The 18,413-nt window shown below is 42.7% G+C and overlaps 1 protein-coding gene across 1 annotated transcript in view; it reads left to right on the top strand.

The window, feature by feature from the left end:
- Positions 1-947: 947 nt before the first annotated feature.
- kiaa0513 (KIAA0513) overlaps positions 948-18,413 on the top strand; it is a 28,079-nt gene continuing 10,613 nt past the window's right edge. Inside the window, exons 1-4 of the mRNA XM_080876062.1 lie at positions 948-1,989; positions 10,549-11,119; positions 14,335-14,434; positions 17,916-17,989. Of these exons, the coding sequence (XP_080732188.1) occupies positions 10,740-11,119; positions 14,335-14,434; positions 17,916-17,989 (554 nt within the window). The 5' untranslated portion in view covers positions 948-1,989; positions 10,549-10,739. The remainder of the gene's footprint in view (positions 1,990-10,548; positions 11,120-14,334; positions 14,435-17,915; positions 17,990-18,413) is intronic.

Raw genomic sequence — 18,413 nt, 5'->3', positions numbered from 1 at the left:
TAAGGGACGCACTTTGTCCCGTAATACAGTGAGAATCAAAAGTAGTCTATAACTTTTAATGGAATTAACACTTTGTTTGAAAACATAATTCCCAGCCCCTCTCCTGCTTTGTGACCAATGAGCTGACAGCACACTTATGACAATTCGAGTATGACAATTCAGATTACCGCTCATCTCATTGGTCGAGGAAAGGTCGCTTACGGAGAAAATACCGGAAGACAACAGATGACCACAACAAGAAGCATGGCCAACAGGGAAACAAACGCCGTCACTGCGGTGCAAGTCTCGGACGACAGTACACCTAAAGCTGGGCAGACACTGTGCGATTTTTTCAGTCACGTTATTCAGCTCCTGCTCAAACTGCACGATTGACTCGCAGGGGTTAGAAGTTCATAGGTCACGATGCAAGTCTCACACTATACGGCCCGATGCTCTGATGCGACCTGAGAGCTCACACTGTGCCTCCATAAAATGAAGGTTATAACAGAAAATCTGTCGCGCTCTCTCTCTCCGTCTTACACTCACACAGACACACCACCACCATCAACTTTGTTAAATTGCTAATGAAAAACATGATCAGGCAGCTGTGATTGAGCAGCAGTGTCGATCCAACTATTTTCACGGTTGTTGTGTCGTGATAATTTTGTGATGCCACATCGAAAAGGCTCGGATGAGCTTTCTAAAGTTCTACAAGTTGTGCCTCCATCGCTTGTGTCCAGATCACACGCTGCACAGCCGTGCTGCTCCATCTTTTTCACCAACGTTTACGTTTGCGCGTGCGCAGTGTGAGCGGCTGTGGTGAGACCCTCACGAGCGATTGATGATCGGGAGCTGGTCGTGAGGTGTTAATCACTTCTCGTTACCCCACGTATACTACACGACGCACGATGAAGGCCAAAATCGGTCCGATCACTCAAAAATCGGCTCAAAATGGGCCTAAAACCGCACAGTGTAAGCCCAGCGTTAGAGCAGCAATGTTTGTTCCCCTCAGAGAAAGGGAAGAATGGGAAAAGGAAAACACCTGGCTGGAAAAAGTTAATATGGGCATGTGCAGTGAATATCAGCGCTATGTGGCCAGAAGTGTGATAATATAATTTATTTTGTGTAATAAACAACTGCAAGGATAGATGATTACAACAAATAGATGACTAATACATAAAAGTAATACATAGATGAATAATGATGATGAGTTAAGATGCGTAATCATGGGAACAAGCGGGTTTACAAACAGGAGCAGCTGATTAGCATTAGAAAAGCTGAAATAATACCTCAGCTGAAGCCAATTGTACTAAATGCACTAAATGTGCACTGTTACAAGAATGTTTTTCTTTCTATTGTTTTCTATTATTTTAAGTTAAGCAGGACAGAGTTCTTTTAAAGAAAGATTTACTTATATTCTCAAAAGTTAAGCATGACAGGCTTCTGTTTAAGAAGGAGACCTGTTTTACTGTGTTAATGTTGTCATTTTGAGCTAAAAATAAATGGCTAAATGATCATTTGTTTCACATGTGTTCATATCACAAAGAATAGAATATGCATCTACTTAAATCAAATTCAAGTCAAAGGGTTAAAAAAATAATTTCACACACAAAAAAAGAGCTAGAAAATTCACCACACTGGGAAGGGTGAAGACAACTGGGTCGCCCGGCCCTGGCCACGAGGTGTCCCTTAATTATTTTTCAGGGAGTTGGCAACCCTATCACGGGGTGATAAAAAATACCCCACACCAAATATGCGCACAGTTTGTTGTTTTTTTTAATCTGTTTGTGTTTTTTGGCGATGAGACTGTTAGAGAATACAGACCTGAGGAGAAATCCGTGGTTTAGCTGGTTTGAGCTACTCTCTGATCCAGAGGGTGGCGGTAATGCAACTAAAGGTCTTTTCGAAAACGCCACTACAGAAAAAGAAGAAGACGCAGGAGCAAGAGATGAGCGACGCGTACGAGCAGCAGTGAGTTGCTTCTTCTCCGTCCAGCACCGGATGTTTCATGTACGTACAGCTTTTATTTACCTTGTCAGCTCATCAGATGTCACTTTACATGTTCCGGACTGCGTAATTTACGGGTCTTAAACGTTATTGTGCAGCGGGGTTTGTGGTCGCTTGAATGGCTCTGGGGTCAAAGCGTATAGGGCTGCTGGACGCCGCAGCCGCTCTCGTTTGGATGTGTTCGGCTGCACTTGCAGACGAACCTCTCTGTGACTGACGTGGGGTTTCCCTGTTTGCCTTAAAATGGCTTGACGGTCAGCTTCTAGTCTTCCACGGAGCTCCCAGCCTTCCAGGAAACGTGTCTGTTTGTTCAGCGCCGCTTCCTCGGAGCTGTCAGTCCGCCCGGGTCACCGATGATGAGGAGCTGGCGGTGCGAGCTCCTGCTTCCTTCGTGCCTTTAACTTTTCATATGTTAATGAACTCGTGACAGATTGTGATTGGAGAGTATTCGTAAGCCAAACCTCGCTGAGAGCTGTTACGCTTTGAGTGAAGGCGGTGGATTTAAACCAAAACAGGGAGCATCGTTTTTAAGGATGTAGAGACACATTTATATTCGTCAGATGTGTCATCCAAATATAGGAATTTGTCATTTTTTACTGTAATAATGAATATGGGAGAGTAGCTCACCTTTACTTTACTGTCAGGTTTACCAGCTTTTAATATCATTTTACTGATTTTTGCTTTTTCAGTTCAGATACTTTGCTTTTCTTTGCCAAGAAGAAAATCTATATTACAAAGACCCTTCAAGATTAGATGAAGAGCCCCAAACAATATGGCAGTTCCCTTATGAGCATTCACTTGGCAAGAGCAGGGAGGAAGAACTCCTTTTATATAAGCAAAGGCAAAGAGATCAGACAGAAGTTATTGACATGTAATAGTGTCAAGTAAATGTGGGCTGAAAAGACGAGCGTGTGCAGTAAACTGTGAAAGATGTCCTTTGCGATTTTATAGAAAAAATGATGACCACACATGCAAAATATACTTACCTGTATTTTTTTAAAATTTATTATGAATGTGTTGTGGAAGAAAAATTTAATAAATAACAAACACAAAAGGGAAAAAAAAGCATATTATCAGCATACATACTAGTTGGATTGGAAACAAACTCCTCTGCAGTTCGTTTGGAGCCACACCGAGATCACCTTCTCCGAGGCTCTCTGTGCGGTTGTTTTGCTCCACACCGCGATGACTGTGTTCACACCTGCATTCTTTTTAATAACCACTAGGGGGTCTCTTCTGAAGTCCACGAGGGGGGGGGAGCCCATGTTCAATACAACATGATGTTAGTTTTATCATGCAGTCAGCAAAAACGGTCTCCTTCACACTGAGACTTCTCACATGTGCCTATTTCCATCTTCTGTGTGGAACCACCACAGTGTGTGTGTGTGACAAAGATGGGGACTGTGCTTGGTGGTATCTGGAAGTCTGCACGGAGATGAACTTCCTGTCAGTTTTTACAGCATTTGCTGCTCAGTTCTCCTCATCCGTGGGGCAGAAGTGTTTAGCTGCCTTTGTAAATGAAGCTTGCATCGCCGTGCTGCCCTCCAGCCTCTGCCTTCTGTCGTGAAGCACGAGGAAAGGGTTTATGCTATTTCTCAGAGATTGCGACTGATGTTCTTTCTAATTTACAATTCATTACGAGGAAACGGGAATGTTACACAAGGGAGTCATGTTTGGATGACTGAAATGAAATGAAGGAAGAGATCTGACGTGCTGGTATTAGTGTTGTACACAGTCCTGTTCTCTGTGACCTCTGCATTGGATTTTTCTTACCACTATAAAAAATCCATGGTGGATGTTGTGGATGAGGTTTGAGAACATTATTTAGCGTTAATGTGTGGTGAGGAGATCCTATCTGGAGTGCAGGCCCCTCAGCTGAGATTCTACACCTTCACCAATCTGCCATCACACACTTCTGCTTGTCATACATCCACTGAACACGTGACAGAAGCCTGTGAGCTTCAGCCGTCGCTCTCTGCCGCTGTAGTTCTGCTGTTAGATCATGTTTATATTGCACCATAAAACTCAGTTTTATACTGATGTTAAACTCTGATATATTGGCTGGGTAGCAGGATTTTATAAAGATGCATTTATTAGTGTTGTCAGTTATTCCAAACTGTCCCACACAGCTTCACTTCCCCCTTGTTTTAACACCCTGTAATTAGACAAACAGCTCTTTCTGAGATCGTCTAATCTTATTTGCACCTCTGAAGATTCGAGTTTCTGATCCCACTGCTCCCACAGCACCCACTCCCTGCTGCCTCTTAAAGGTGCAATGCGTAAAATGCTATCACAGCATGGATCTGCACTAGGAAGTTCACCATCCACAATAGCATTATCTGATTTTATGAAGGTTCATTGCCCAGCCAACAGCTAAAACACCTCTGTTAGAAACAACTTTATTACTTCCTCATAAGATGGGCATCGGGAAGAGACTTTAGTCTTTCTGGTCTCTAAAACTGTGAGCCTTCCCGTGTACTCTCTTAGCTCTGGAGATGTTAATAACATAGTTTTAAATACTTGTAATAGCTGTCTGCTCTGTCATCATGCTGGCTGACCTGTTTGACAGGTTTGGATACATTCCATATACAGCATGGTAACTATTTAACTGTAATGAGTAGCATGTGATCTATACTGCAGCCAAATACCAGGGTGTTATACAGGCACTCATATGACCCAACATGAGTGACAGTCCACTCTGCAGCAAAGTGTTTACAGAGGTCAGGAAAGGCCTTGACCTCTGTAAACAGACATTAAGGCCCTTTTCCAATCACAACCATCGCCATCTGGTGGCATCTGATGAGCTATAGTTTTCCCTCCACAAAGCTACATCCATCTTTTTTATCATCTTGATCTCTGACCGGTTGCAGGTTTTTGCTGGCTGTTGCATGCTGAAATCAGTCACAAAGAGGTGTACAGTGCTGCACCACAATCCTTCTTGTGATTGCTTTGGTCACTAGCAGGCTGCTGCCAGTAGACCCGGTGCAGGTTGTGGATATTCCAGTTTCCACTGCAGACTGCTTGGAATACAGTTACAGTACAAAACACGGTTTTCACTGCTTTGGAACATTGTGAAAGTTGTAAAATTAAATTATTTCACAATACCTGAGATACAAGGAAGGGTGTTACTGTAACAGGGTGGATGTCATCATGTAAAGAAAAGGAGGAAGGAGAAGTAGCCTCCTTCCCAAGTCTTTTCAGACTTTGTGTGTGTTCTAAAGGAAGATCCAGAAAATGCATTCACTGCTTTTGTTTTGGTAACTGAGATATCCCAGTAGGCACATTAATGGGGACACTGAATATGTACCCTCTCAAATCGCAAAGGATTGCGGGTCAGGGAAGTCCCAAGTCGGGTATTGGTTCTCACCTGAATTAAAGACGAGCATTGTTCAGGAATGCCTCTGTGAACAGAAATGGATGAGTGGCCTGAGCCGGAGACCTTAAAGTCACCTTGCTTATGCGCTGAGCTGATGCTCTGTAATGCCGTGCTTGACATAGTGGAGAAAGCTGAGTTATTGGATTGCGTTTGGTGTTTTAGGCTCAGAAAGCCGGGGCGACAGAGATGGATGAACTGTGTCGGGGGTGCCTTGTTCGTTTTTGCTCAGCAGATTTTGTGTGTTGAATAATATTTCCTCGGGTGGAGTGGTTCGGGGGGAAGGTTGCGTAACGGCTCTGGCTTCCCTGTGTGAGTCGTGTAGCACACACTGAAAATGAGATGGGAGAAGGTCTTGTGATGCTGGTGTGGAGCCCCCGAGCTTCATAGTATCTTTCATCACGATTGAACCACCCTCCTCTGTGCATGCTACCTGGAGGGGCTGTGTGTGTGTTTGTGTGCACTTGGGTTCAGGGATTGCATGTCACTGTGTGTTTGTGTATTTTCAGGGAGAAGGAGGGGGGGCTGGGAGCGCCCTTTCTGGTTCAGGGAAGCAAAAATCCTGCATCCTTTGCAGTCAGAGAGGAGTGTGATTTATAGAGTCCCTGACTGTGTGTGTATGTGTGTGCATTTGTTGTGGCAGGACGGGGCACATTAATCAGGCCAAATGGCGTCACTGGCCAGCAGGTGATTGTACCGCTGCCATCCATCCTCAACAGGGAATCACGACTGCTGACTGAGGGGCTTTGCTGTTTTTTCGGGCATCTAAAAGAAGTGCTGCAGGGGAGAGATGTGACAAGCAACATTTCACACTCTGAGCATCACAGGCACGACTGTTTAGCTGTAGGACATATGCTCAGTAACCCATGCAAGATGTTTACCACTTAAACATGATCAGATGATTAAATTACAGCCAAAAACATAAAGGCCTGGATGACCTGTAAATCTATTTATTGTGGTTTAAGTTGCTTTCTCCGAGACAAGTCACGGTTCAACTGAAGGTTTCTGTTTCAGAAAAAGAAAGTTTTTTATGCCTGTAGTGACGAGGATAGTGTAGAAAGAAAGATAGAAACTGCATGGGCATAAAAATGCACCTAATGTTCTGACCTGTTGGGATGTAAGCCGGAGACTTGCTGCTCTGGGTGTTAATGCCCATATGGTGTGGGCTCTAATTACAAAGCTATCAGCCACCCCATGTTGACAGATTCTAAAGCGGTCGTGCACAACCTCCTGAAATATTTGAAATACTGAAATAATCAGGGCAGCGAAAAGTGAGCTCACTGTCAGAAGATTAATACATCGAGTTTGGTTCACTGGCAACATGTTTAAAGATGGAGAATTTGTTAAGTGAAGAACAAAAGACTCCACTTAGCAAAGGTTCTGATGAGCAGCCTTTATAAACCACTGCTAAAGATCCAAAATGAAGCCAAACTCTTGAGGTTTAGCTAAGAAATGATTTCACTGTGGGTAATGGAAAAAGTCCAATAAGCGATCCAAGTTGGAGTTTGGTGCTATGTGGAGGAAGACCAGCACGAGAGAGAATTACACCACTCTCTCTATTCAAAGCTATAACAAGACATGGAGGCAGAAATAGCTGAAGTCTGTAGTTGAACACTGGCACCAGTTCAACCAGCAGGCCGTTCTTCATCTGCTCCATCTACTACTGCTTGAGAACCAAAGAAAACCCAAGGAGTGACCATTCTCCACAATCGCCTGACCCAACATCAGTGCAGACTGTTGAAGGCTCAAAAAGCCAAGCAGAGATCACCTTTGATCCAGTGACGTGTCTGTGGAAACCTCTACATCTACACTTCCACTGCAGAAATAAAGGATAGTGTCAAAGATCTTGTGACTTCACCTTAACAGGAAATGCGTAGTGATTCATAAGAGCGCCCTGTCCACAGGAAGTCTTTGCCAACCAAGGATGTGGCCCCATGCCAAGCCTTGCAAAATATATCTGAAGGGCTCATATGGAAATCAATGGGAAAGGAAACGCAACACCTTTTTTTTTAAACGACAAAACCAACCACTGATAAGCCTTTTGTTGGCACAAGGCTTTGAAATAGTATGAAACACAATGGCTTACTGTCAAGCCTATAATTGGCCTTTAGGTCTAAGAGATCTTTGTAAGCCGTAACTCGAATAAAGGTAACACAATGACAATGAAAGGTCAAGTCTTACACTGAGTTATAACCAGAAGTCCAGTGTGTCAGATTAATCACAGGAAGGAACAAAACAAGGTTTAAACTTCACATAAGATGCTCACTTTTTCCAGTATTTTCCACGTTTAACCTTCAGAGGGTTTGAGTAAATAAAAGTACGACTCGAATGGAGACTTAGATTTGATTTGTTTTGCTGTAACGCAAGTACATTTGTCATCAACATATCTTTGATTTATTTCTTTCCTGCTCTTACTCCTTAGGTGGGCGGGTCTTATTACAGACTCCATCACTTAGCAACCACTCTTAAACCTAATCAAGCCTGATGAAAATTAAATCAAATGAACAAAACTCAGTTTACAATCCCGAGTGAAAATATAACGGTTGGTCACAGATTCTTGGGTAAAATTCTTCCCACCCAGAAACAATAATACTGAGATTTGTTTGCAAAGGTAAATGACGACCCATCCATCCATTTTCTTTACCACTTATCCAGTTAAGTTACTCGATGGGATTTTAACTCTGTCAAAAATGATGCTGAACCCTGACCTAAACTCAGACTTGCACACCAAACCATGGCTGTTAGAGTGACAGCCAGACTGCGGACACATCAAAGAGCGCCCCCCGGTGTTTAGTTTTATTAGGCGAGGAAGCCGTGTCACCGGGGACGGCAGGTCCAGCCAGTGTCCTGCTCGGAGGAAACAATGTAAGTAAATGGCACACGTTAAGCAGCGTCTGCAGGCCAAATGTTTGCTTTGTCTTTGGTGATGTGGGTGTTTAGGTACACATGAGTGTGTTTGTGCATCTCGAGTGTTTCACCCTCAGTCTTACTCACTAAACGCTGCATTATATAACCTCATCTTCAGAGCTGCATGACAAGCATTGGCCCAGGGGCTGTGTGTGTGTGTGTGTGTGTGTGTGTGTGTGTGTGTGTGTGTGTGTGTGTGTGTGTGTGTGTGTGTGTGTGTGTGTGTGTGTGTGTGTGTGTGTGTGTGTGTGTGTGTGTGTGTGTGTGTGTTCCTGGGAAGGCCGTTTGAGGAGTCAGCAGTGTGATGCTGTCCCATGACTGGGCATTTATTTCAAACCAGATGAAAGGTGTGTGTGACAGGAGATGTATAGCAGTGCAGTTTAAGATTTGTTTGCCTTTTTCTTTGTGGTTTTTAATCAATCATTCCAACTTCCTATTATTTGCACTGTAACATGATGAAAGAATAGATTCTAAAAATACAACACTGAGGTTTACTTTAGAGATGAACGGGGTGTGAGATTTCAAAGCAAGGACAACTGAACAGGATCTAAATGACAGTGTGGAGCTACAACATGCTGCTCGTTTTCTTTCGTGCTCTTTTTTTCCCTCTGAGAAGTGATCAGTAGATCTGTTTTGATGCCTCCAGGTAAGGATCATCTTTCTGAGATACAAAGATCTTCTTCTCCTTCTTTAAGCATCAGAGTCAGGGAGGACAAGCGTGTCCTATCAGGAGGTTTGTGGGTTTTTTTATGTCAGACCACAAAGCATACTTTGCTCTGCTCAGCTAACTCTGCCTGCAGAATGTGTGCGATCAGAAACAACAGGAAATTATATTCACTTTCACACCTTAAGCATTTAAATAAGAAGTGCCGTGTCACCGTAGGCACGTTTGGTAGGCCTGGTGTTGAGTCAGATGTCACACTGGTTTTGTTTTATCATCTCAAATTTAGAAAGAAGTAAACTTGTATAGATTTATTCACGTAACATTTTGTTATTGGCGGTTAAATTTACACTTACAGCTACACGGCCTGTAATACCCTCTTTTCTTTTCATTACGAATGTTTTCACTTTTTCATAGCAGAAAAGGATTCTTAGACTGACCGTCGCAAAGCACTGTCTCAGTTTGGAGCAAAGTAAGGGTTGCAGTCGTTCTTGTAATTTGAGGTGTTTGTTTACTCTCTGACTTTGGCCTTTAAGGCAGCACCTCCACCCAACCACTCTTGCAAAACTGCACCAAGTCCTGCAGAAATGCTGCTTTAAGGACAAACTCGGAGGGGAAATGTTAGTTCAAGGCTTTATAGCTAAACCAGGTTTAAATATATTTAAGGTGATCTAAATGAATTCAGGACTCTGATTTGCTTGTTCACTTTTTCTAAATGTTTCAAATCATCATGATGTTGCTTTTTAATAAATATTGAACTGAATCTTTTAGATTCATCAACAAGGAAAAGACTTTCTGGCCAGAGACAAATCTCCATTAGGAGACAATGTAGTGGACTCGATAATCACATTAAATGAACTGAACTTGAAGTGATCTGCAACAGGAGTGGCTGGAAATTCCTAAATCAGTAACTGAAAGGTTATTAGTAAAGCTTCAGAATGAGTAATGTTGATGTCTGTATATGGATCAATTTCACGTAAATGCTCTGAATTTGTATCTGGTCTGAAATTATATTACTGAGAACATTTGTAAAAAAAAAAAAAAACTTCACCACATCAGCAACATGTGTTTTTTTTGTAACACATGGCATGATTTTTTATAAAGCATAAAACCCATGTATTAGGAGGACATTTGTGCATAGACTGTATGTAAAAGATGGACGTGGCTGTTGGTTTTGCAGTCTGCCTGCTGAGCCTTCAATGTTTTAGCTACTATGTGTCATTTCTTGGAGCTAGAAGTGACCATATTTGGGCATGAGTGTGGATTGCTAAGCTAACAGCTAATGCTACTTAGCTTGGCGAACATACTGCATCCGTATATTGAATGTAACACACAGATGCACATACTGGACACATTCACTGCAAGCAAAATTATTCATGTGAGCACTTTAAAATGGGAATCTGTGGGGACTGGCTCACTTTCATAGATAGCCTCAAGTGGACGTAACTGGAACTGCAGCTTTTGGCCAAATATATTCCTTTGTTAATGGTATTTAACATTATCAAACCACATGATCTTTGTTTGAATTGCAGGTCAAGTGTGTTTTTAAAATTATTATGTTCACACTGTCAATTTTAACATGGTGTAATATTGCTGATTTCTCTCTTTCATTGGTCCACAGATGCTTTGTGAGTTCACTCTGTGAGGGTCAGCACCCTCAGGGGTGGAATGATCTGCAGAATCCTAACCTAGCAAGGCCGGCAGCTTCAGTGGAAACCTAAACTGGGACCAGCACTCTCATGTTCCTGCACAGCAGTAAATAGCTCTGTTTAACACCACTGTTGCACAGTCACAACGAAGAGGCTTTCCACCATGGAGGGTGTGGCAGTGGACAACCTAATAGACTTCGACCTACCGTCAGAGACCAAGACTCTCAACATAGATGGAGGGCAACACCAAGGACACACAGACATTTTCTCCCCAGAGCCAGCTTCTTCCACAGGAGTCCACCAGCTGCCAGAGCCCATGGCTCCAACCAAGCCCAACTCCCACCACCAGTCAGAGGAGGGAAACAACGACAGTGATGCTACAGAGTCGGCAGACAGTGAAAATGACATGGACCCGCCCTCTCATGAATGGGAACTAAGAAGGTCGTCGTCTTCGTCGGCTCACAGCGGGGAGGAAGCCGACGCCGAGACGGTGGAGAGGAGGCAGTTCATGAAGACGTATGTGGAGAAGGTGTTTCATGGAAAGTAAGGAGCAACATTTTGAACTGTTTTTGGTCTTTTGTGTTTGAGTGAGTCTTAAAAAAAGACAGCTCACATTTGTTTGATAAATGAGATTGTGAAGCATTAGAGCCACAGAAAAATGTTGTGTGTTCTCTGCAGGTGCTTCGGCTTCCTCACACATTCTAAAGGCTAATTAGTGATATGGATAATAGTGATAGCTGTGAATAACTGTCTGCTTCTCTGTGTTGGTAAATGATGGAGTAATCCCATAAGTTTTTGCAGAATGACAGAAAAATGATGCAAAGTTTTGAAATTGCACAAGTATACACCGTCTGTACAGCGTCGGCATTCGTAAGAAAACATGCAACTTGAAAATTGTGGGTTTTTTAGGATGAATCAGTGGCATAGTTGTTGCATCGTGTTTTGCAAATAGAAGAGGTCTGACTTACTGAAATGTCATTGACTTGAAACAGATCAGAGTTGTGCCATACATGTGGGAAATTACAAACAGGGATCCCTGGAAAAAACGGACAAAGATGAGAGAAACGATCATCCTGATATCCGCTGTTTGTTTCAGTCGTTCTTTGAGACTATTGAAACTTTCTGGGGGTTTTTGTCTTTTGCTGAAAGTGAACTGTCAGATCTGAACCACATGAAATCAGGAAGGCAGGGTGAGACGATCTGGGCTGAAATGCTTTGATCTCCACACAAAAGTGTGGGCTTTGAAAGCAGCGTGAGTCATGTGAGGTTGCTGCGGACAGTGTTTACTGAAAAGGGCGTTGGATTAACTTGCATTGTTAAAATGTAAGTTGGTATGATGAAAAGGTGTTGCCTTTCGCCTTTAGATTTTTGAAACTTGTTTTGTGATGATGAAAGAAAGAATGTGGAGAAGTCTGTAAGCTCTCCATGTCGATCGCGGAGACGAGTCTACCGTAGGCGTGACGGGTTTTATCTGATGTCGTCTGTACGTGTTTGTGTTTTAACAACAGATTTAGTGGATGTTTCTAACAGCCTGTCTTTATGAAACTAGAAATGTTGTGAAAATACATGCAGGAAGTTAATTACAGTACAGAAACTTCAAAGCGTGTCATAGAGGAGCTGACGGTCCGACAGCGCCTCTCCAATGTTGGCGAGCATTGTGTGGGTCTGGATGGAAGCCACCAAATTATCAACGCAGGGAAAGAGCTGTAGGGTGAAGGTGGCGTCGACATTTACCAGAGTGCTAAATTCTGTCCAGGAAGCCAGATAAGGAAAAGATATCGTTGGTATTTGAACACAGAGGAGGTTACAAACTCCAACCAGGGTGTCTCAATGTAGCCATGGGCACGTTTATGTTAAAGCAGCAGTGTTTGCACTGTATGATCACACACATGGGTGGTTCTGCTGTTATCACTCGAGCATATTTTAAGAAGTGAAGAAATTGAACAGTGGCCTCTGTGCTTAGCACGTGGCCTTGGTGCTCGTGCTTCATGGTTTACACGCTGAGCCTCTCGTGACACTGCGGCAGGGTCACGGGGGTCACTGGTCTGCTGACGTAAGAAATCTAATGGAGTGAAATGTGAGGTTGGTCAAAGACACTTCTAAATATCAGGACAGCTTTGTATTTCATTGAACTTTGTTAGGTGTGTTTATTTTGACCCCTCAAGCATTGACCACTGAGCTCTTTGCACATTGACCCACAGAGAGGTCACATGGTGACCTCTCTGTGGTCAATGCCATAACGCATCTCATCCTAAAGTAAAATCTTCTTGCCATTAGAACTCTGATTCAGCAGTTTGCCCTCTTTACCTTTGTCTGGGACGGTCCAGTCATCTCTCATTATCTTCATCACCCTCTTAGTGGATTTCTGATTGTCCCTTAACCCTTTAAAGCCGGTCGGAGCAGCACGCTCCGTTTTGCGTAACTATTTTTAAATCCCTGTAGAACTGGAACCGCGTAAGCTAGCGCAATAATTTTTTGCATATGAAACCAGAGGAGTTGTACTTACATCTTATGCCATCAGCTTGTCCTAGGTCACGGTTTCCTTCCACATAAAGCTTTGCAACAATTGCATAAAAAGCACTTGCAGCAACAAAAACATAATATTCCAGAAACACGCTTTGCCGATCCGATCAGCTGTTCAAAACACTTCCCACATTGAAACAGACGTCAACGCGAACTGTCGCATGTCCGCCATTACCTGCCCGAAACCGAAAGTGATGTCATTTTCACAGAAAATGTAGTTTTTTACTTGTAGGCCTTAAAAGCCTATACTGGTGTTTTTATAAGTCATGTTTGACTTTATGCTTTTCTGAATAGTTTCTGGGATGCTTAGAACTCAAATTGCACTGCTTTAAACAGTTTATTTTGATGCACATGCTGTTTCCTTTGCAAATTTGCATCATAGGATTGTTTTTCGTTTTTCCTGCAGTATATTTTGGTGTGTCTCAAAAATAAAACTATGAAGACACTCAAAATAAATTTCCTGTTGTTGTAAACTATTTTTTGTATTTAAAGTTTTGAGGGATAAGCCTCTTAAATTTCTCCAAGTAGAAATTTATGTAAAAAAAACAAAACAAAAACGATGTTTAATTTTTTTGTAGTTTATTGCACTTTTTTGCAATTAATGTAATTACTATGGACTTAATGCAGACATATTATTAAAATATGGGCTATAACAGTTGTATTGATGTATAGCAAATTGAAATGCTCCCAAAAATGGCACTACAGCATGTAAAAATATAATATAAGCTCTGGCGGACTTGGTTCTATGGTAGGTCTTAAAGGGTTAATGTAATAGTGAAAGGATTCGAGATATGATGAGCCGCATCCTGTAGATGCTAATGCAGTAATGCATGACTAAGCGAGCTGTGCATCATGAAGGCAGACAGTAAATACACAAGATGAGTTTGAATGTTGTGCAGTATGCAGTTGGATATTTGCTGCCCTGCAATGCTGCTACTTTTTAGGTAATTTCACTACGTTGTTAAAGCCGTGCTGTTTCACTGGGACAGCAGCGACATCTTTCACATTAATAAACATGAGCAATCTTCTGAAATCACCTGTAAGAGCTGGCTGTTAGCTCAGTGATGTAAAATCAGTGATTGCCAGTCTTTTTTGTTTTTTACATCTTCGGCCTTTCTCTGTCGGTCAGTCCAAACTTCAGAACCATCTTCTTTGTATTTTTCAGATTTCTCTGTTTCATTTTCATCAAAGCAGACTTTAAAGTGTGTTTTCACAGCAGCCCCATGTTTTCACAGAGAGGACTTTGACCAAGAGGAGAAGGCTCGTTTTGGAGAGTTGTGCAGTGGAGAGAATGGAAAAGGCAGGGAGTGGTTTGCCAAGTATGTCAGCGCTCAGGTAAGTCCGGAGAAACTCAAACGCTCCCTCGTTATACCCATTATACAATGGCAGGTCATTTCAAATTCAAATTCAAATTTTATTTGTCTCACACACAACCATACACAGTATGACATGAGGTGAAGTGCTGTGCAATGCAATGCCCGACCATTAAATGTCAGTGGTTTTACAGTATTTACAATTTACAGGTTATACAAAATTTACAGATTTAACTTAGAAATTTACAGTAAAAAAATGTGCAAATAGCAGAAAGAGATTATAAATTATAGGAAGTGTGCATGAAGAAAAACCAGAGTGCGTGTGGTGATGTGATATGTGTGGGAGAGTCCAGTCCTACACCTGGTTCAGGGCCCGAATAGCCTGGGGGAAGAAGCTCCTCCTCATTCTCTCTGTTTTGGCCTTAAGGGAGCGGAAGCGCTTCCCAGACCTCAACAGTGAGAAGAGCCGAGCGCACCACTCTTTGCAGATCTCGTCTGGCCTGCTTGGTGCTGTTCCCAAACCAGGTGCAGATGTTTGCCGTCAGGACGCTCTCGATGGTGCAGGAGTAGAAGTTCTTGAGCACCTTCAGTGGCAGATGGAAGTCTCTAAGTCTTCTGAGGAAGAAGAGACGCTGACGGCTTTCTTAACCGGGGTGTTGATGTGACAGGACCATGACAGGTCCTGAGTGATGTGGACACCCAGGTATCGGAAACTGTCCACTCTCTCCACTGGCGTGCCACTGATGATGAGGGGCTTGTAATTCCTCGCCTGCTTTGTAGAGAAGTCCACGATCAGCTCTTTCCTGCTTTGTTCTCCTCAAAGCATCGAAATTCAAAACATCTTATACGTAAACATACACTCGCCCATCAAGACTGTTAACCAGACAGCTGTGCAGCGCACTTAACTGCTGAGTAAACGTGTGTACTTGTGCAACATACCTTTGGAAATGTAAGATTCTTTTGATGTGATTTATGCGAACATTTCAAGAACCAAGCACAGCAGCAAAAACAGTGCTGACCAACAACGAGCAAGCTAACGTCACATTGATGAAGAGCAGACAGCACTGCCTTTACAGATATTCGCTTTGGCAACGTCTTAATTTCTAACTCCAGTTTATGTGGAAGCATTTATGATAAGGTGATATTAAAAAGTAGTTTCAGACTTTCTTTAAAAGCCGACCTGTGTCAGTGAGTCAGTCTTCCTCTCTTCTCAGTCGAGCCCGCTGCTCATTCATATCTAAAGCAATTTTGGAAACTATTAGAGACGTCACAAACTACGCATCTTAGAGGCATGAAGATAATTACCCACCATGTTAGTGGTGGTATTAAGTGACATTAAGAGTAAACCATGGCAGAATATACTGAGAAAATTACTGCTATGGAGCTGCAGTGTAGTCGGCTCCAAAGTGTTGGAGCTCTTTGACTGCTGCTGTCATTCGGACTTTTTGGAAAACAACTTTCCTCAGAGGTGGAAACTGTGCTGCTGCAGAGGATTTAAAAACAGCATTCGGTTTGTGATATTATTCTAAAGTGGCGCTGACTTCAAACTTGTGTTTTTAGATGGTTTTTGTTACATTATTCTCCTTTTAATGACTGAAAGTACACACAGTCACATGTTGTTGCACATTGTTACGAGCTAGTTTAGTAGCCTCTGTGTCCTTTTTAAATTCTTTTGGTTTTTTCCTTTTGCTGCTGTGTTGTACAAAAAGCGACCTTTCTGCTTTCTATTGTGCAAAAATGAGCTTTAAGGAACTCAAACAAAACACCCTGAAGGTTTCATTTCTGCACTGTGATGGAGTCATTTGGTGTAGAGACACAGGTATAATCAACATATGAGATTTGATTACTTATTTGTCAAATGAGAAGTTTGTAAAAGCCGTCTTCACTCTGGCAGCTGATTTTGTTTTTAGCCATGCGGTGCAGTTTCTCCGCAGCCTCGGCTTCATGCTTCTCTGCCTGGACTGTCAAACGTGTTTCTGAGCATCTGTGTGAGCTCCACGATGTCTCGAACTACTACTTCCTGCTTTTTTTCTGTCTCCCTCAGCTTGCCCTGCTGTCAGCTGGTAGCTTTTCTCCGACCCCTTGGGCCTCCTCGGTCCTGTCGCTTCAGCCCTCCCGGAGCGTCAGTCGCAGTGTGTCACATTGAAGGTCTTGAGGTTTGCGGCTTCTGTCCGGTTCCGAGTCTTTTTCTTACTTGAGCGTTTGCTGCAGCTCCAGGATCTCAAGATGAAATTTGTTGTTTCCAAACTGAGCTCAGCTGAACACGCTTCTGACTCTGAGACCTTCTGCATGTTTTTCTTTTATTTCCTTGAAGACACTCTGCGACTCCCACAGCCTTCAGTTGATCATTTTCACTTTCTTTTTTGTCTCTCGGGAGTTCTCTGTCGAGATTCTCACCTCCCGTTTTGTCACTTTGAGCTCTGCTTCTCATTCACCTCTTTGAGTTCTTGGCAAAGTTCCTGAGCTTTAGTTATGGTGGTTCTTCAAGTCCTTGAGCTTTCTGCATCTCATCCTTCACGTCCTCAATATTAAGACACGTGCCACTTGTTCTGTCTTCTCAGCTGAGAAGACTCCTGGATATCCAGCTGAACGGCCTCGGCGTCTCTGGAAAGGCCCCTGATCCCCTCCTGATAAATGTTCCAGAGGCCGGCGTATCTCTGGGTTTGCTTTCTTAAACAAACAAAATTATACAAACGAGAACAAAGCATTGGAAACGGTTCATGGACTAAATGGTTAATCCAAACAATAATCAGCAGATTAAATGAAATAATTGGTTCCAGCCCGACGTGGTAGTCATCAAACACTTTAGAGCTGAGACACAGTGAAGGCTTTGTTTGCCAGTTGTAGCAAATTTCCATCAGAGTTCACTGAAGGAGTCATTTGCACTTCTTCTTCTTCTTCTTTCTTACCTGTCTTTACATGCAGACAGGTGCCTGACTCCTAAATTACAGATGCTGCTGATCCGTCGGGTTTGTTTCGAGTCAAAAACAAACGAGTGTTCAAACAAATGATAAACTCATGTGTAGATTTTACACTGTGCATCCTCAGCTCCTTCTGGCCTTCTCGATGTTCTCACATCAACAGGAAACGGCTGAGCTGTGGCCGCAGAGATAAGTCTGTATTTTTGTATTTGTTTTCCTCTTTCCACAAATTCCACCAGCAAACCCTGACCAACACCACCATCGTCCTTCTGACTCGTTTACTGTTTGCAACATTGAGCCCACTGGCTGTTACAGAGAGAACAGTCTTTAAAAGCATCTCACGGGCTCATAGCTCAAGGCTCAGTCATTTCCTGCAAAGCCACACGCTGTGGTTTAATCAAGGAAGGAGGGAATCTGGTGAATACGGCATTAGCTGAAAAAGATGTGTTTTCGATTGTTTTCTTGTTTGTCGTGTGACGGGAAAACCATCACTCTGATGCATGTGAAGAAAGAAGCGCAGGTGTTATATTCTCCTGAAATGTTGTTTCCTTGCAGTGACATGTACTTGTACTGTGTTCACAGCGCTGCCACTCCAAATGTGTGAGCGAGGCCACCTTCTACAGACTCGTGCAGTCTTTTGCAGTTGTGCTATTTGAGTAAGTAAATACGGTCCAACTGTAACTTTTTTTACTGTGAACTTGAGCCATCATTTTGAATAAGTGGTCATGTGACATAAGTTTTTAGCAGAGCTGGAATCAAAGCTGCGTCTTGCAAATGCTGCTGAACCGAACGTGGCGCTCGCGTTAGCTTGAGGTTTTTATTCTTCTATGTGCATTCAAGGTAATTTGAAGATTATTCAGTTGTTAATAATCAGTCACAGATTACATGAAAGATCAGATAAATCTGTCAAGAACATTACATTCTGACATTAAAAGGAACTTTAAGTAAATACGGTAATATTAGAAAATTGAACTGTGCCACAAAACAAAAAGAAGTAAAACCTTTGCAGTAATGTGCAGAAAGAGCTGCTCCTCTTTTCTTTACTGTTAACTTCCAACGAGTCCGACCTTATTGGGATCA

This window comes from Rhamphochromis sp. 'chilingali' (assembly GCF_963969265.1).
Source record: "Rhamphochromis sp. 'chilingali' genome assembly, chromosome: 2".
Lineage (NCBI taxonomy): Eukaryota > Metazoa > Chordata > Actinopteri > Cichliformes > Cichlidae > Rhamphochromis > Rhamphochromis sp. 'chilingali'.
Note: the sequence above shows the minus strand (reverse complement) of the source record. Positions and strands in the feature narration are given on the sequence as shown.